Below are 20,775 nucleotides of genomic sequence, written 5' to 3'. Positions count from 1 at the left end.
CCGACTGCAAAATCAGTCATAAAGATGCAAAAGCCTCTGCTTCATCAGGAGCTTAGTATTCTGAGTACTGTTTCGCTACAGATGCCAAAGGGGCTGAGCTTACTGTGTGACAAGTCTTAATTAAATAGCTTCAGATGATAATTCATTCTGCTGCAGCCTGGCATTAAAATCATCGCACTCTTGTTTGAATACAGAGGGAAACCACAGAAATCAACATTGTAGCCACTTGACTGTATATGCAGCTAATGGTGAAATTCTTAAAATTAAACTATCTTTCAAGATGAACACTGTCCAGGGGTTCTTAATATTGGCATTAGCCTTAATGAAATCTGCTTAGAAGTGGTTAAAGATGCCTAAATACAGTTTATGACATGGATATGACTGAAAAGAAATATTCTCCAGTGTCTGCCATTTTAAAACAGAAAACAAAATTAATTTTCATGACATTGTACTGGAATTGTTTTAAGTTACTGCAGTACAAAGACATGTTACTCTTTCATTAATAATTAATTCACATATTTTAAATGCGATAAAATTTCTCATTAAAAGAACCAAGTCTTTCAGTTTCTGAGAGCTAAGGATAAAATTTTCAGTAACACATGAATACATAACATCTAGCAAATTGTACTAGGGTGAAGCTATGTTCAACCTAGTGTGGAACATGCCAAACACGCTTTCATGTTCATAATAGCGGCATTAATGAAAACAAGGTTTTAGTTCTTGGCTTCTTCAACATCAAGGAATATTTGGCAGAATTTCACTACCTCGTACTGACAGATTGCCAGTGAAGTCCTTGTTTCACTTTGATTTACATGTTAATTACACACATCTGAAATTAGCCACACAGACCACAGACAGAAGGCTAAACCTTCCCATGTCACAAATGTCATTACAATGATCAGAACCCTCCTGTTATTCAAGAGACATACATACAATATATGCAGAGTTATTGACTCCTGGAGGTCGTTTGTATGTCCCATCACTATCAGTTGTGATTAACCTGTCCTTTTCTGCATCAATGGGACTACCGTTTATCTGATGTCGCCGGCGCTGCTTGGGAGAACGTTTTGCACGAGAGCTTAATATGAAGAAAACAAAAAGGCAAAGAGAGAGAAAAAAAAAAAAAAAAAGACAAAGGTAATCACATTTATTTTTGTACTTTATTCTCATCCTACTCAAGGTTGAATTTCTCTGCCCATTCATGTTTCATGTCTCTCTTCCTTTTCCCAGCTTTTTATCCCAGTCCCACTAGCTAGTCTCAAATCTCTTTTCTCAAGCTTCTCCTAATACCACTATCACTGCCATAGCATCTGTCTTCCAAACCATCCCCACTCCTCACTCAAACTCTCTCCAGTGTCACCTCCTTTCCACATCTATCTTTTAAGCCTCCCCTAGTGCCTCCCCACACCTCCCAGACCAATGTCTGATGTGCCTGCAGTAGCAGAACAGACTATTACCACCGAGGTCCTATGATTGGCACATTATGGTTAACTCTACTATAGCAAACCAGCTGAAGAACACACAGAGCTGGGAAAAAAACTACTTTCCTTCAGAGTAGAAGCTGTCACAGGGTATCAGCACTCTGGAAACAAAGTTCCACTATCCATAAGCCTTAAACAGAGCCCAGAGAAGACCTCCTCTGGAAATAGAGTCCAGGAAGGTAGGTCTGTGAGGCTAACAAACACACCTAATTTTCTAGAAGGAATGTGTATAAGGTAATTTCTTGTAAAAGAAATCTGAAAACAAAACATACTGACATACTGAAACAAAAATGTTTAGAACCACTCCAATCTTTTCAGCTAGCCAACTCAAATTCAGCTGAAGATCAAAATGATTTTAAGCTCTGAAAGTTCAGAAGTACAGGTAGTTTGAACTCTGAACCTAAAAGGAAATTGTACTTTCCTGTCTTTGAAATCCCTACCTCTTCCTGGGTTCTATGAAGACAGTAGGCACACTGCCTCCAGGGTCCAAGATCTTGTCAATCTGCATCTGTGCCTTGCGATATATTCTGTGCTGTTCTTTGGAGTCAACCACCACCACATCATCCACCACTGGAAATTCATAGTGCCCTTTGCGCTTGGCACGAAGACGAATCTTATTGCGGTGATGCTCGATCTCAGATTTATGCCTTAGGGCTGTCTGTATCTAAAAGGAGGAGGAAAATCAATGAACTGCATTTTTATGTGTAGTTTTTGCAAGCAGAGCTTTTTGCTGCTTTTCTGTAAACCTCTCCTTCTCACCTCACTGTCTGACCCTGTCACCGTCAAAATCTCTGACAGATTAGAATATACCACACAAACTATAAACACATTTTTTCTTAGATGTCTCCCCAGATATATATACATAATGTGATCGCTGGCCCAGCATGTTCAATTAGAAACAGGTGGCAGTTTCTTAATAAATGGCAAAAGAAACACAAAGTTGTGCCATTTGCTAGAAGTGACACCACTCTAAGAAAATAAGATTAATCAATACAAGCTACATTTGCTTATCAGAGATATTTGATCAATACTGTTCAAGTCTGCCAACCATTTCCTTTAATGACATTCATCATGTAAGGAGCAAGAATTTAAAGAGCTATCTGACCTCTCTGTTGAGCACGAGAAGTTACTGCTAGCTATAAAGAAAAGTAGCAGCAACACTAGAGCCCAGGTGCTTAGTTGGATGTGGTGTTCTCAGCTCTATGGTGACTTTCAAGATAAGCTTTTATGCCTCTCCCACCTTTTTTCAAGTTTCCTGGAGTGCATCTCATCATCTGAGGAAAGCCATCATAAACCACACTTGTACGTCCTGGCCCAACACTCACTGAAATCATTGTCATTAACGGAAGAGACCTGGGCAGCAGTTCAGGCCACAACAAGTGCTCTGTGCTGGACTTACTTGGGAACACATCAGCAGCAGTAAATTAAAAACCAAATAAACTAATTTTTGTGGCTTCTCCAATGAAAATCCCCAGAAGACATAACAGGGACACAAGCCAGACTTACTCTTCACATTTAGTTAGAATTAGTCTTCTGACAATATAATCAAACTTCTGTTTTGGGGACCCTCTTTGACTATGCATACTACATATATACATTTACCTCTCTTCTGTAAGGTCCTGAGAAACACAGTACTTTAACACATTTAAGTTAAAGTTTTCATCAGTTTTCTACTCTGAATTATGGGAAGAGGCCATCTTACACCCCATACAAAAACCAGGACCCACACATAGAGACTAATGTCAGGCAGTAGATGACGTGGTTTTACAGCACATTACTAATGTCCCAGGCATGTTCTTATTCTGTTTACAGTAACCTGAGCCTCAGAAAAGGCAGGAAGTTTCTGAACGTTCACCACCTAATAAACACATCTTAAGTTGGAAACAATTAATGTGCTGCAAATTCACACCCTAGAATGTCCTGAAATAACTTGCTTGTATAACCCACAACCTGAGTTGCTGAAAAGCCAAAAGAATGGTGCAGAATGAAACCCAAGGTGGGCTAGGCGTTCCAACTCTTACACTACGCTCACAAATCATGTCCTGCTGGCTAGGAAAAGAATGATAACACAAGGTATGCTGCCAATTTGGCTCCATTCTTACTGTTTAAATTTTGGTTTAGGCAATGCTTAAAACAGATCCGGTTATCTCTAGGTATGGAAACAAGATAATTCCTGTAACTTGCTAAAATTCCACTCCTTGGGAAATAATGAGGAAGTCCTGACAACAAGAAAGAAACTGGACCGTTTTTACTTCCCACTTTGCTGAGCATGTATTCTCCCACAGACATTCAAAGCACTTAACAGATACCTCTTTATTAATTTTGTTGGTCTCTGCTACTCGATCAGAAAGCACAGAATTCTGAATTGGAGGTGCTGCCATCGGCTGCATAGCGATCAGCTGGATCTTGCTTGGGACCCGTCTGCTTGCATCTGAGGAACGCGACATCCTATCCACATGTTCAAAGATCGAGGCTGAGGAGTGCTGCTCATTTCCACTGCTGGTCTGAGGAGGTCCTGAATTACCAGAACAAATACAGAGTAAAGCAGTGCTGCTAGGGTTATCTCAGTCAAACATCAAGCTCTACAGATCCTTTGCTATGAGACTTTGAGATATTTCACATCTGTGTTTAATTAGTCCTTTAGGTCTTCCAGCTGATTCACATTTAGCATACAAGAAGTTGGCCCAGTAGTTTGTAATGTATAAACGTTTTCCCACTACATCTCCAGAAGGTGAGCTGTCATTCTTTATTTCTGTAAATCAAGCTTTTGGCATTTGCAAATCCTCAAAGTCTCAATCCACTTTGGTCCATAAAAGGCTGTTCAAGTACATACTGCTAATGGTTCCTCTTATCAGTACTTATGGAGATGCAAATTCCTCTAGGGAGTTTAAAAGAGCAGCAAGAGATGTCACACGGCAAATGCAGTTATTAAGTGGTAGAAGGACCAATATATCAACTTAAAAAAAAAAAAAAAAAGACTTATAACATGACACAAAGCATCAAGAATTTTACACATATTTTACTGATTACAGCTCTTAAGCACTGTGTTCTTCTTTGTGACAGGATAAACATTGTACATACTAATGTGCAAGCTGTACAAAAATTGCCATGTTGTAATTTTTGAAGGGGTCATATGGACTCAACTATGAACGCCAGATGACATTATGGAGACCAATACATGTTGAAAGTTACAGCCCTGGTCCAGCAAATGTCTAATCACTTCAGTAGGAATGGGTTGCCTCCCTGAAAGACTTGAAATCTGTAGGATCACCCCAGTGGTTTGCAGTTAAGCACATAAAACACATTTACGTTTTTTTTTTTCTGGAGCTATGCCTACAATGTGAACCATTACATGGACTGGGCTTGCAAAAACTACTGAAGACTTCAGAAGTAAGAATTTACTTTGTCTGTATGGTAACACTGCAAATTCTCAAATTACTAAACTGTTTTCCTCCACAAAATATAATTGGAGGTTACAGTCTGTGACTCTTCCTCTGGATGAACACAGTGGAGTAGAGGCACATGGTCCCACATCCTTGCATGGACTTCTAGTAACAGGCTGTGGTTCTCAGATTCAAATCAGAACAAAGAGTACAAATGTACTTTCAATTGATGATCAACCCAGCTCAATTCCAACAGAATAGAAGGAAAAGAAAACAGCCACTGCTATAATGCATTGGCAACACTTGCTGCTAATGAAGCATAGGGTTTAGAAGAGGACTGAATGATATCATCTTCTGCAGAAGACCACAGCAGGTTATTTGCTCACAGAATCACCTAGGTTGGAAGAGACCTCCAAGACCACCGAGTCCAACCTCTGACCTAACACTAACGAGACCTCCACCAAACCATATCACTAAACTTTACATCTCTACCCTACATCTTTTCAACACCTCCAGGGATGGTGACTCAGCCACTTCCCTGGGCAGCCCAACAACCCTTTTGGTAAAGGATTTTTTCCTAATATCCAACCTAAACCTCCCCTGGTGCAACTTTAGCCCATCCCCCCAAAAAAAGAAGCACTCACACAACCCCTGAGAATTGGCAAGTGATGTTTATTGCCAGGACATCTTGCAGGTAAGCCTGCAGGATGTCCGTGGTGTTTGGTGTCTCCAAGCTAATGCTTGCAACGGAGCCTGAGCAATGAGCAGGGGGCTCGCTGGGCACTCCTGCAATGCTGTTGGTGCTCTCAGATGGCAGAGCACAAAGACATGCTGCAGTAGTCCCAGCTCTATTCTGGCAGAGGTGGATCCAATTCCATCCGTTCCTCCATATCTGGTGGATCCACCTCCATGGGCTCCACAGTGCTGGGCAGAAGCCTAAGCCAGTCCTTGCCCGGAACTGCCCAAACGGGATGCCTTCTATCAGGAATGTTCTCAGGCCAGGGCACTGAACCAGGGTGTCATCCAGTCCCACTCCTCAGTCCCATGCCACTGTTGGCTTGATTTTCATGCATGGGTCCAACAGTGCTGCCTGGTTTATGGCCATTACTGGGTCCCGCACTGTGCTCCAGACTATGGGCATGCCTCTGCTTCCCGTGGCTCTCTGATGCTCCCACCTTCACCCCACATCACTGTTGCTCCTATGGCAAGGCCCAGGCCCCCTGTCGCTGGGTGTTTGAGGGGCCAGCTTGTTCCCTGCATTGTTGCGGTGCCAGTGATACCGCCTGTATCTGTCTGTGGGCTGGGCACCAGAGGTCCCTTGGGCACTGGTGTCTCTTGTGCCGCTGGCGCTATCCCTCTGCCCACAACACCTCTCCTTCTGCTCAGGTGCATTCCTTCTTGGTGCTTCACCGGACTGCATGGCTGTCCTCGCACACCAAGAGGCCTGCTGCTTGCCTCGCTCTTCTGGACTTCTTCCTGCCGCACAAGCTGGCAGTCAGAGGGCCAAGATGCTCAGCAAGTGGTGGACCAGCTTCAGGGGCCTATTTTATAGGGCCCAGGGCAGTGGTTGCCACTGTGATGGAGTGGCCCACATGTGGCCAAAGGTGACTGTGATGGGAGCAGCCTGGAAGATGCCCTCACGTGGACAAGGAGGAGGGTTGGGGGGTCTGAGGTCCCTTTTCTGGGGCTGGCTCCCCATGTCATTTGGCTTGCCAGAGAGAAAGGCTGCCCCTCGGCCACAGGGACTGCCCTGCACCTCACATCCTGTGCCCTGGGTTTATTTTTAACAGTTTTTTAGGTAATTTCATTCTGTTCTTTATGGAAAAGAACAGAAGCAAGGTACATCTTCAGCCCTAATACCCATGTGTGCTTTGTGCTCCTTTACTTCCCTCTCCTAGCATAAAGAGGGATCAGGAGACAGAAGGAATGGTACATTATATTCACGCTACATTACTTTCAGCTGGAAAACAATCTGCCCGCACACTAATCAAAATTCTTGTTTTTCAAATTTCTCAGACTTGATCAATGCATTGTCAAATATACATGTTTATAAACTGAATGCATCACTTAAAAGTGTGACTTTCCTATACACGTGTCCTTAAAGAGAAGTTAGAGTTCCACTCAAGATTTGTCCCCTAAACTTTCTGCAAGGCACAGAACCTAAATGAAATATATCTACCCCTCTTTTGTGGCTACCTATATGATCTTCACCATTTGTCATCTCCACAATCATTAATGGGCCCCATCTTCATGCATTTCTTAGAAGCATGCAAACATCGCCTCCCACAGAGGTGCAACGTATATTGAGCAGTTAGTGCAAGTCCCTCATCAGAGTAATCATGGAGTGCAATGGAAATCTGAAGTTCTGCATCCTCCTTTCCCATTTTCCCCACATATTTATCATTTTTCTAATGTTTACAGTCTAACAGCAGTTCTCAAAACTTACTGACCTCCAACATAAAATGTTATGTTTATTTTCATCCCATTTGGGTAGCAGGGTCCAGTATATTAAATTACCCTAAGCACCCACTCTGAACCTTTATCATTTCATTCATAATCTACCATATTGCACAAATAAACAAGTGCTTGGCAGATGCCTCTTTGCTGAAACTGCTTTTATTTTGTAAAACTGTCCAAAAGTTCCACTATCAAATTTTGGTAAGGCTCTACAGTAACATTAAAAACTACTCTTTTTTGCAGAAGAGATGCACACAAAAATGTCTCTGCTGCACCTGGCCTTTATACAAGTTGTGTATACTCCATGTGCCTATAAAGACAAAACTAGATGGAAATACAGTAAAGTATGTTGGAAAACTGGGAACCGCACAGTGCTGCATACATACAATGAAAGGGGAGGCTGCTTCAAACTCAATACACGAATTAGATCCTTTAAAAGTTTTGAAAGAGTGAATGATTTCTCATTTCAAATTATTATATTAAGCTATTGTTCATAGTTAGAAAATCCTCCTTATACAGCTAGTAGATTGCACCATCTGAAACTTCCATCTTGGACTAGACAGCTGAAGCTGACAAATAATGAAGAGGAACTGAATCCCAAATAATGGGCAAAACAGGTTTAAACAACTAGTTCATATAGGTCACATGTCAGGATCAATGTTTCCTGGATTGAAACTGCTAACTAAACTGAAATGTCAGGGAAATTAATTGCTCTGTAGGAAGCTATGTTTTCAAATGAAAAACAATGCAGTGGGAGACTGAGGAAGGCAGGAGACAGAACCAAGGTGCATAAAGTTTAATCCAAAATCACAAGAAGTCAGTCTTATCAGACTCTCACTGACCAACTAGTATTTGAATCATTACGCACTTTCAGATCTTCACAGTTTATTTGCATCCCAGAAAATGGTGTCTCTCATTAGTCTGTAGTACAAACCCAACAATGCAAAGTATCATAGCCAGCTTTACACCCATCCCCACCTAATACTGTAAGAGGGAGATTGCTGTTAGAGACCACAGTCCTCGATTTATCACTGGATATGGTATGCACTATCAAGACAGTGCCAGCTTTCTCCTGTCCCGCCTTTACTACGTCTCAGTCCTGAGCAATGAAACACTATTTCACAGGAAAATGCTTGAGCTTCTTTGCAAGTAGCCCATGTTTGTCTCAGTAAAGAGGCTAACTAACAGTATCTGTAGCTTGTTTATACCAAGCTAAGTTTCAGGACCAACAGCTGCCTCCCTTCACAGTGAGGGTATTTTCCTCAATAATTGGAAAGAATTTGAAGGAAATTAGAAAAATGTGCTTGTATAGCCTATATTGTATGGCTATAATTTGTGTTTTTGAGAACTCTTTATATATCAATAGCTCAAAAGCAATTTTGTTTTTTTAGACTCAGGCAAGAAATCCTTCCATGCTTAAGATATAATTACAGCTACCCCAACACCTCTATTCATACTCACACTCAACTACCAGCTCTGGTTACTTACCCACTCTATTTGCTCCTGACAACATAAAGGAAAAAAGAAGAGATAACACAGTAATTACTACAAATAATTCAGCTGGAATGGCAACTGGAAAAAAACACAGCAGTAAGATAGTTGTGTTTACTTTTGAATAAAATGCATGAACTTGGACCCAACTGCCAAGCCTCAGCTGCACAAAAAGAGAGCTGGATCTGTCATTTAAATGACACGTAGGCCTCTACAGAGGGGGCAATTCTGAACACTAAAAATAGCATGATTTCCAAATCATCGGTACTGTGATCACCATTTCTGAATACTAAAAATGCTGTGATTACCAAACAAGAGACACCAGATGATGAATAGTATATTTGATCAAGTAAAGGCATCACAGGTACAAAGGACAGTTTCCACACAATATTCTTGCTGTCTTTGTTAGATAATTTGGACACGGTTATATATGATATTTCCACAGCAAAAGGACTTGCTAAACCTTATATAAGTTTTTAGTACAGATGAAAAACAGGGAAATAAAAATGGAGTCCCCAGGTAAGACGAAAGAGTACAGCACTAAATCAGGACAAAAGAATTGAAGTCAGATAGGCTGAAGCACATCATAAAACAATCAGTTGGCCTGAGATAACCTCTGTCATAATATAATTGTTTTTCTATGTATTTACTTACGTATGATTTCTAGCCTGTAGTGCAAACCTAAGGCACTGAAAATATACATACCAACAGTATGGTATCTCTTCATGAATTGCATAACGTACATTGCTTGCTGAATGTTCACACCTATTAGGAAGTTTAACTTTCTAGCCACACTAGCACATCTTTCACTTTGTCTTGCACACCACAATCATAGAGCAAAGCCTGGTCCATCACCATGGCTCTTCCAGGAGTAGTGCACATTATGAAAATCTAAGAATCAGATACTATTTAACTTGCCATTTAAGCAGCTAAGGCCTAGCATTTTATATAAAGTGATTGTCTTACATATTCCTCTAAATCTCATTTCTTCAACATGAGCATAAGTTGAAGAATGTCTACTATGATCTGAATTTCTCTGGCATTGCATTCCTCAGTAATCATCTTTATATTTCAGTTGGTATTTCATAGAATATGTGGAAACACATTCAGTATACCAAAAGAGAGTGCTCCTAATATGTATTTTCTTCTTAGTTTCTGCTGCTAACAAGGCCACATGTATTAAGAACAGATGGGAATATCATAGAATGGTTTGGGTTGGAAAGAACATTAAAGATCTTGTTCACCAGTTTCTTTTGTCAGTATTGGAGTTTTCTCTAGGAAAGCCATTGTAATTTAAGCCAAAGATCTGGTAACTAAAAGCTCAAGCAAGGATCAAGTCATTAATATCCAAAAAGCTCTTAAAAACAACACTCTGTGTAGGCACAGTTAACCACAGACTTTTAAACAGGAAAATAATTTTAAAAGATATTTTAATTAATAAAATGAAATTAATCTTGCAGTGTTTCATCAACTTTTAAATGGAGAACTGAATATATTCTGAGGATTCTGAGATATATCTCATGGATCCTCCAAGGAAAACAGTGACATTTTACACGGTAAGAAGATGATTCTTTACCAAAAAAAAAAATAAAAAAATGCTGTTGTTGATGTATTAGCTCTGTATTTTCCTCTTTCTAAAGCATAATCATGAAGGCATCTTGACAAAGGGATCTTATGGTGTAGTTTCTTCTGTTGAAACTGAAGATCTACACATACCTTTCATTCCAGCAAGCTTTTGTACTTAAGGGCTTAACAGCAGTGAACCTTCTTTCCTCTACTCTCCCGCATAACCCTGGCAAACCTCTTTCCATTTAGGCATAACTGTAGTGGCTATGTTGGTAACAATCTTGCAGGCAGTTACATTGTCAGTAAAGGTCACAAAACAGAAAAATTAGTTGTGAAATATGAGTCTAGAGAAGTTACATCACTAGAGTAACTCTTCACCTACCTGAGTAATGCACTGCTAGTGTACACAAGTTAAAAAAAGTAACTCACCCTTCTTCGCTCCTCTGCGTGGTTTACCCTCATTTGCAGTCGACGGTCTTGCAGTTTCCTCTCCTGTCTCTCTCCCGCTGGATTGTTCACTTGCTGTGGAGTCAGCATCTGATGGTGAAACTCTGCCACAAACATTAAAAAACAAACAAAACAACATGTAACATAAGTTTGTAATGGGATACAGTTCTCACATGCAAAGAATCCTGTGTTAATATATCTTGTGAAGACTGCTAATATTTTCCTCTGTTTATAAGTACATTTATAATAAATTATCATATTTAGACATTCATTGTTGTTGCGTGTGAAAACCAACTGCAACAGGACTCACACATGACAAGATTATTAACTAAACTTTCCTTTAAAATTAACTTCAAGAAAACACTGCATGAGTAAGTAGCAAGTTTACTTTTCAGACAGAAAGGAATTATATTAGCAAGGAGAAAACTACATAGGTAATTATTTTAATATTCAGACTTGCTAACTTGGTGTTATCTTGCTAATGCTACAAGTCCATGTGCATATTTTCCTGCCTACTTAAACAAAGTTAAACAAACACCACTTTTACATATATGTATCCCATTCAGTCATTAGAGCCTTAAAAACATTTGTTACTTACAAATTATACAATCTCAGAAACATACCAAAAAATGTGACTTTCCCCTAAAGAAATTATTCAGATAGTGTAAAAATAGCAAAAACATAGGGCATATGCTACTGCTCAGCTAGCACCAAAGCCTGACTTTCACATGGGATTAGCATTTGTGATAGTTTCTCTAGTGACTTTATCTTGTGAACATTCATAGTCTGCTCCTTCACTGATTTACTTACACTGTGCACTAGTCTGTGTATTAACCTTGTTAAGTGCAAGATTTGCTTGAGCTAGATGTATATCAGCACTAGTGACTGAAGCTTTCAGCTAAACGTCAACCCCTGTAGAGCACACAAACTAAGATAACTACAACCAGCCAGACAAGTTAATAGAAAGTTAAATCTACTGCTTCCAGCAGGCAATGTTCTGAATTCATCTCCCCATTTTTCTACTCATAATGAAACGCTGTATTTCATTTCTTTTTGTGGTACTGCAATATTAGTAAGTCACATCCCAATAAAAATATTAGCAAGGATAAAAGGAGAAATGGTTCTCAATAGGCTTACAGATCTGCACCACTGCATCTTTTACTCTTTTCTAAGGTGGAATAGATTGGTAGAGCTTTCTCCTCCATCATCTTTGTCATGGTTCAGCAAACAGTGTAAGAGTTCTGTTTCCAGATACGCTACTGATTTTGTTTCACCTCATTGTGCCTTGTTTTCCTTCATGCTTTCTTCAGTCTATCTAAATTATCAATAAATGTATCATAGGAAACATACAATAGTGTCAAACCCATGACAGCCATTTTTAAGTTCTGCAGTGTACACGGTTTTATCTTTTCAAGCCAAAAAACAGGTCCAACTCTCAGCTGGGGACTAGAGATGCTGTGCTTTCTGATCCCGACTGTTTGTCTTGTTCTCTGTCTTTTACTGATGTGGAGCGTGTACTCACATCACCACTGTATTTACTGGCATGCAGTGTACAATCCTGAATTGCACTGTGATGAAGTGAGTCCTGTATTATCTTACAAAACAGAAAACAGCTAAAACCAATACATCACACTGTCTTTCACATTTCAAATTCTCCCTCAGGAAATAAGTGTTTTAAAACTAAAGCTGACATGGGTATGTCAGCACGTAATGGAGATGATGATAACACCTCCATAGTTAAGCCTAAGGAGAGGTTTGCTCTTAAGGGTGAACAAGAGAGGGGTAGAAAACTCTTCTTTTGAAATCAAAGTGTTTGAATTTAGAGACTTAAAAAAAAAAATACCTTTGTTCCAAATTTGATCATCAATTTATTATTGTCTTCAGGGGAAGCATTACAATGTTGGCTTCCAAAAATTTTCCCTACTTCATTTTCTGAATTATTCTAGATGAAATACAGTACCAACCTGAAGTTTAAATTTATTTCTTATATGCATATGAACATAGACACTTTCCCATCCCCCTGATTATCATCTCTGTCTTAAGCCACTTTTGAGATTTTACAAAGAAATACAGGAACAGTTGTCCTTCTGATTTATATTAATTTATTTAAGCTACACCAAAACAAGTTAGCTAAACTTTTTTTTTTTTTTTTTTTTTTTTTTTTTTTTTTTTTTATTATTTTCCAATGTTGCCCTCCTTCCACTGTGCCACTCGTAGTCCATTGCTTGCAAAGCTTCTATGGAGTTAGGAAGACCCATTCAGCACCTTGGAAGGTGGAAATTGAGCTGTATGAAACTTATGTGGGGAAGATGAAGCCAGGACCTTAGGGCAACTGGAGCTTTAGAGGAAGCACAGGTTGAGGTGAGGAGCAAACTGTGCCACAGACCTGCAGCTCAGGAAGAACCACCATTAGTTTCTCTCTAAACTCATTCAGCACTGCCTTTGTTTTTCTCCCACAGTGAAGATTTTCTCCTCAGGGCTACGCTTCTTTTCTACCTATTGTCTTCCCACTTAGCCTTTTTTTTTTTAATTATTATTATTATTATAATAAATGCACATATCCTTCTTTATTACTAAGCTGTTACAGCTCCTATCCTAAAAATGCAATCCTTTCTAGCTAGGGATGACTACAAAGAGAACATACCAGAAAGCACACACTTTTTGTTTCCAGTACACTACTAACAAATTGACTCTAACCAACCCAGTTGTGACCTAAGCACCCCTCTCAACTGGGCATGATGCCATTAAGAGAAATATAGACACCAAATTCTCACAACTTCATGATAAACATAAGCTGGGATAAAGATAGATGAGTAGAAAATACAGGTCCTGGAGCTCTGGAACAGAGTTCTGTCAACTAAATTTGCCCTAAAAGTATAGTAAACAGCAGTCATCTTCTACAGTTTGTTTTTTCTCTGGGAACTGACCTCCCTCTGTGTCGGACAGTCTTTGAAGGCTTTGAGGAAATCTTGGACTTGGGGCTGGGCACATCTCCATTTTCAGATGGGGTAGTGTCCTTAATAGGTCCTGGTAAAGGAGCTGGCTCGTGGATAATCAGGACATCATCTTTATTGTGCTGGCCCAGATGCTGCTTAGCAAAATCAAAGCCTTTCACACTTGGGGCTTGTAGCTGTGAGAGAATAAAGACACACACACAAAAAAAAAAAACAAAAAACAAAACACAAAACAACGAGTGACAATGAATACAAAAGCTTTGGTTAAGATCCGTAAACAACTGCTATTAGTAGGAAGGTTAGGATACAGTAGGCTCAGAAGTGAACATAAGAGATCTGTACAGAAAAGAAAAATAAAAAAACCCTCATAATTCTGTCATCTTACTTCAGTAGATGATAGCTTAAAACCCTAAATCAGGACATTTCATGAAAAAAATGTTGCTTCTGCATCTCCTTTTTCCAGCTATTTCTTCAGATGCAATCATTGCATGGGAAGTTTCTTGTGTAATTGAGGGTGGAAGGCTGTAGACACCCGCATACCAGCTGAAATGGTTACCCCATTGACACGTCACCTTTCTATCTGTTTCAGTCACAATGATCAAGGATAGTTTAAAAAATTTGAATAATATATTGTTGCTGATATTCCTCATTTTGAACACCCCAAATCTGGAGGTGTTTACGCAAACAGCTAGTTCATCTGAAGGGAGAGAAACATATTATAGATCAGAGTTATAGTGAAGCCTGGCAATGACTTTTCAGCCAGCATGGATGCCTCTGGAAAAGTATCCCAAATCTAGCTCTTAGGAACATCATACTGAGTAGAGAGAAAAATATATAAAAGGCTTTCCAGTTTAGAGAATTTAAACATTCATCCTAGAGATCTTATTAGGGGGCCATGGTTTCCATGAGTGTCTTGCTTGAGAAGACACAGAATCAGGCCTTCCACTTTCATAACTATTTTTAAAGTCATTGACATTGTTGATAACTTGATTCAGACTTAATTGAATCAAGCCTCCAAGTTTGGAGCTCTCCTACAAATCTGGGGGGCTTTGAAGTAATCAGAAATTCTGAGAAACTAAGACAAAGCTTTTCTTTGAGTCCTACTCAATTCTTAAGTAGTTTGGAAGTTAAAAGTGGAAAGAAATCTTGACAACTCCAGTTTTCAAAGTGCAAGCACACACACGCACTACACAGCATACGCACAAAACCCTCTGTGTTCCTAGAGCTGATTTCTTCCAAAGTGAAGCATGTGTTGGAGTGTGTTTATGGGTGCGTCAGGTTCCAGATGTTTAAATGAACCCCCTTTCATAAAGCTTGGCGTGCCAACACAGCTAACTACCGACTTGTCTGATACCATGCCAAAGATAAGCTTGCCTAAGGAATATACTGAAACAATCTCTCCAAAATATTTTTTCAGTAAGCAAACGTTTTCCAAATGGCTCTTAGAACAGTTGTAGTAAAAGAGCAAACTGCCTGTTTAGACCAGTAGATGGCAACAAAAGCCCTCCTGTTAAATCGAATATCTGAATGGTTGAGGTTTTCAAGTTCATACCAGAAGTCATCAAAAAATTCTAATTTTCCTTTTTTTTTTTTTTAAAGAGATCTCATAACTCCATGTCTCATTTTTAAAATAATTCTGAGGTAGACGTTTTCATTTCCACTGTCAGAATTATGGTGCTGCCTTGAAGCACCTTGATAACTTGGACCTTCCCCTCAGTTACCCCGTCTCCACCTCTGATGTCTTTATGGTGTTTGAAGACATTCCTGTGTATGACATACTCCCTTTGAACCACTTCAACAGTTTTTCTTCTTCTAATCCTTTCATAGTGCATTCTTGTGCCTATACAATCCTGCTACTGATCACCAACTACCACTTCATGTGTTTCGCTACATTCCTGTCCCCCGCCCCAAGCCCCCTTAGATCCACAGACAATGAGACTTCACCACGTGCTGGGAACAATTCTTGCACAAAAAACCCTTTCTTAAGCACCCTCAAACTGACCTGCAAAGTTACCCTTCCTTTTGTAACAGTGTGATGGGTGAGGTGGGCAGGGATGACTAAAAGGACAAACATTCCAGTTATATTGGAAGTATTAATATGGCTTTATTGAGATTGCTGCCTCTCAAGCATGCATTTCAACATACCTTAGACTTAACTCTAATGTAGGGTTTTTAAACCCTTGGGGAGTAAAGCAATGTGTAAAAATATACATTTTTAACCTTTTAACTTTGACTGAATAATCCTATTCCTTGTTGCAGTCTAACAAACTTTTGTCTAAGCAGAGTTACGGAAACAGATATATTTATGGGTATGTGTATGTACATCACAGCATATGTATGTACACATGCTTATCTGCAGACAGACCACATAGAAGTTGTATTAAAATGCTGTTAGTATTGCAAAGGCAAGCACTCATGCTTCAAGACAGGTAAGATCGTCTGAACAATCAGCACCTGTATCCTCTCATGCATAGACACTGCAGTAGAGACTTGTGTTAAATATAAATTCATTTCTTCCATCTCTCTTCCACCCTGCTGGATTGTTGTCATAGGCTGGGCTTTCAAGTTGGCCAGAAGGTAAGAACATTATTCATAGAACCAGGACACCCACTTCATTTTATGCAGAAGTTGGTAAACACGTAGTGAATGAAGGATGGATGCAGAAAGGATGAATTTTTCTATTACATCTGCAGATAGTGTGGCTGAGATTTTGCCAGTGGATTGCATGGATACTTGCTGGCAGAGGACTGGCAGGAGTCAGGTGTCACCTCTTCTATCCAAAGCCTCAAGGAAAGCTCTCCCCAGACACCGCAGAACCTGTGGCTCTATCTTCGTAAGGTTGCAGCTAGTTAACTCCGCATCCTCATCTGGTTTTATCCTTCCTTGCCAGGCAGAATCAGTCCCTCCATCCCACCTTCTTGCCCCTCCCTCCCTTCCTTTAACTTGCCTCCTAACAACCTCCACATACAGCAACACAGAAGAAACCCTCTAGTTTTTAAGGTACAGCTCCAGAGCTTATATACACTGAGCAGGTGGAATTGTATGAGAATTTACCTGGTAAACTACTAACAAGTCTCTGTCAATCACATGCAAACATTTTCGCAGAGGTTTATAGCTTAGTCAGAAATGGGCAATTCTGCACAAATTGAATCAGCAAAAACATCTCCTTCACATGAAACAATCCCTCGTCTTAATTCCTTTCCTACCTTGCACCCTCAAAGGCTGAGAACATATGCTAAAGCTTCTTCACAACTGTTTTTAATAGTGTTTTCTCCATTTTTGTTTTCTATTAACTTTGTTCTTTGAAAGAACAAGTTCTCATCTTCTTAAAAGAATCATGAAACCGAGACTGGAATGCAAAGCTTCTGCCTGAATGATTCAAAGTCTTGTAAAGCCCTGTACAGCTAAATAATATTAGTAGATACTTCCTGCTAAAAAAAACCTGAAGTTGGCACTACCAGCTCCAACCAATATATGAACAGCATGAAAGACTGTATGCACACAGGTATGTGCATATGTATGAAAAACTTGAGTGAACACGGTGTGAAAAAAAAATGTATATAAAACATGATACATGATACCTGACGATATAAATGACGGTCTTTGCTTCATAAGTAGATATGGAGTGTTTTTTTTTGGTTTTGTTTTTTTAAAATACCACCTATCACTCGGAGAAGCAGAAATATCAACATGATTACTAATGCAGAAACAATGCCAATAGAAACCCACTTCATCTTAAAAAAAATCTACACTTCATGGTCTACATTAAGCCATGGCAACATTATGATTAACTGAGAACTGATACTAACCAAAAACTGTATTTTCAGTGACAAGCGTGACAACTCTGCTTTCTACAAGACTGGACAGTCGGATCACTGGGTCTCAGTGGAACGAATGAACAGTGGTATTCCAGGCTGAAAATGTTTCCAACATTTTCCTAACCATGGCATGCCACCTGCCGTGTTTTTCTTCCTTTTCTTTATATCCAGCTGTGGAGTGTAACAGGCTGGACAACCTCTGCTCATCTTAGCACAGGTAGTGAGAATACCATTTATGGATCAGTCATCTACTACACATAAATTAATCGTCACCACGGAAGGAATACAATCTCTTTTCAAGACCGTGCACACTCGTGCCAGCACCGCTATGTGCACAGGTGCTGAAACTGAACCTCTTTTTATCAGTGTCAAGTGCCTTTACTTACTCAAGTGCTTAAGACTGCACGTTACCAGTACTAGCAGAGATACCTTGCTTTAAATGTACGTTGCTACAGAAGGCTTTCGTTTGCTGTATTTTTATACATTTGTGAAAGGGAAAAATAAACAACTCTGAAGGTTACCACTAAAACGAAATTGTCTGCGCTAATGTATTATTAAGGCACTGTATAACAATAAAAATGCAGTGCCTGCTGAAATCCAAGGGGAAGATGATTTCAACCTTGCAAGTCAAGACGGTGTTTTAATTGTATTGCTAGATACCAAACGAAAGAAAAAAATGGAGCTCAGTTCACAGAACAATCAAATAATTTCTACAGAAGCCTACGAAGTCTGTGCACCTTGGTCAAGGCTTACTGCTTGAAAACTGCTAATAGTTTCAGTACTGTTCAAAATACAGAAAGATATTGCTGCCAAGATATTGCTTTCCTGGATGCAGATACACACCACGAATGTCAACAATCTGTTTTATCAAGAAAGCAAAGACTACACATACAGGTCAGTGAATAATTTCAGCAGAAAGCAGTAGAGAAGAAATACTCTTTACTCACTTTTCTTCTTGTAGTTCCTCTAATTAAAGCCATGTGCTTTATTTATTTATTTATTTATTTAAAAAACGTTTGTTTGGAGTAGCAGCAGCATTTGAATTTGGACATAAAATGAAGAATAATACACCAAGACAATTTTCTATTGATTTTCTCCTACAAGATTACCTTGTTCCTTGTAGAGATAGAAGTACTGAGCAGAGGCTTTTAAAATACATTTCTAAGGAAACAAAGATGCTAAGCATGATTTCAAAAATAGAATTTTAGTGTTGACACATAATATCTGAACAGGACTGGAATCCCTGTAAAGAAGTCCTGATGATTTATAGCCTTAGTAAAATACAAGCACATGAAACATTACAAAAATGACAGGATAAAGAAACTACAGAAAAAAATGTTTTCAAATCTACTATTTAAATGCAGCAAGGAAGAGGGAATCGGTGTTCTGAACACTAAAATGGGTTGAAGATGTAAATAAGCAGTCTGATCTAGTGTTGTTTAAAGCTATTAAACATCGCAAACTTCCTTCTACAATCAAAGATGAACAGCACCAAATGCTTCTCCGTATTCCCAGGGCACTATACCATAGGGTAGCGTGAATTCACTCCAGTAATTGCATTACTCTCATGATACACCAGTAATTATAATTATTTACATTGCTTGCTAGAGTCTTCTTAACTTTTTTTTTTTTTTTTTTTTTTTTTTTACTCTGCATCTACTACTCTATCCAAGATATGGACTACTATTTCCTCCAACAGCGATCATTCATCCATACTGTCTGCAGTAACTATTCCTTCAGATACTTAAAATATCTATCAATTTACCAATAAATAAGAACTTAGAAATACTGAAGTCTGTTCACCTTTCTCATTCAGTCTCATCTTCCTATTCAGCTCATTCTTTTCATATCATTCCCATTCGCTATGCACATACATATATATGCTCCATCTTTTGCTTATATTGCTCCCCTTCAACATAAAATCAATTTGCATCACATCCATGTATTGTCTGGAAAGTATGAATACAAATTATATATGCAATTCAACAACAATAATGGACATCTGAATCAAGGCACAGTAACTCATTGATCAAAAAAACACATTAGAAGATCATACAGAAGAGTTCTTTCTCTATTGCCTCCCTGAAAATACTGAGAGAAAACCCATTTGTATTTCAAGGTCTTTTTGTGCTGTTCACACAATTTGCCTATAAAATATAAAATACATGATGAAACTAACTTGTGCCATAAGCACAAATTCTTTCTTGGCCTTTAAAAAATATTAAGCCTCACTGGGAAATGTTTAGAGATCACTCATTGCTCCTGGTTGGGTTATGACTTTTGTTTTAAAACTAGTTAAAAAGGTTTCTAAATAGATTTAAATACCTTCGCGTGATAACCATTGATCTCTGTATAAGAAGGGTTTGTATACTGGCAGTTCAATATATAATCTCTTATACGGGATACTCTTATGACTGTGTTAGAGCCTGCATTCCTACAGCAAGCCTAGTGTCAAAAAAGCAGGGTTTTGAGATCTGAGAGACAAAGAAGGGCTTGTACGTGCAAAACGCACAAAATTTTCTCATGCTGGAGCAGTACGTCATCATATAAATTGTATTTCACATTTGTCATCACAGCAGCACTTCTGTCAGCTGTCACCATTACTGGGAATAGCTCAAGCAGTTGAGCAAATGTGTCCTTGTGGAGAAGAAACATGCTTATAGTTGCAGGGGTTTCTACCATCAAGCCTGAGAAAAAGGGTGCACAGTATAGATGATGCTGGCACAGAAAACCAGAAAAAGATAGTGTATATCATCTGGTCCCCCTTTCCTTCTCTGAGAAGTCAAAACCATGATTTCCTGCCCATCACCGTAAACATCATAGATATAAGAAGGAATGCCATGAAAAGCACTACCTCAGGAATTCTGCCCCTGGCACGGGATTAAAAACAAATGAATAAAGAAAACTCCAGATTTCCAAAAATTCTTAAAAGCCTTGAATTCTTAAGACACCTGTTCTGAAATATTTTATTAAGACAGATGCTTTTCATGGGTTTTCATCATCCCCATTCTTCTCCTTTGTGCATTTCCTGCTGCCACATTAATACTCCCATGACAGCTCGGTGAATTTCACAAAACACAAGAGAAAGCATGTTGCTGAAAGCCCCTAACTCCGAGTGCATCTATGCCCATAGGCTGCTAAGGTAACTGCTGTAATACGCAGAGTTTTGTGTCTGAAT

The 20,775-nt window shown here is 39.2% G+C and overlaps 1 protein-coding gene across 1 annotated transcript in view; it reads right to left on the bottom strand.

Annotated features, from left to right (window-relative positions):
- The window catches only part of KIAA1549 (KIAA1549 ortholog), a 75,998-nt gene that overhangs the window by 13,861 nt on the left and 41,362 nt on the right, over positions 1–20,775 (bottom strand). Inside the window, exons 11-15 of the mRNA XM_032182895.1 lie at positions 13,753–13,955; positions 10,808–10,929; positions 3,791–3,996; positions 1,922–2,145; positions 934–1,078 (exon numbers count right to left, since the gene is read on the bottom strand). Of these exons, the coding sequence (XP_032038786.1) occupies positions 934–1,078; positions 1,922–2,145; positions 3,791–3,996; positions 10,808–10,929; positions 13,753–13,955 (900 nt within the window). The remainder of the gene's footprint in view (positions 1–933; positions 1,079–1,921; positions 2,146–3,790; positions 3,997–10,807; positions 10,930–13,752; positions 13,956–20,775) is intronic.

This window comes from Aythya fuligula, chromosome 1, assembly GCF_009819795.1.
Source record: "Aythya fuligula isolate bAytFul2 chromosome 1, bAytFul2.pri, whole genome shotgun sequence".
Lineage (NCBI taxonomy): Eukaryota > Metazoa > Chordata > Aves > Anseriformes > Anatidae > Aythya > Aythya fuligula.
This window is presented reverse-complemented; position numbering and strand designations above follow the sequence as displayed.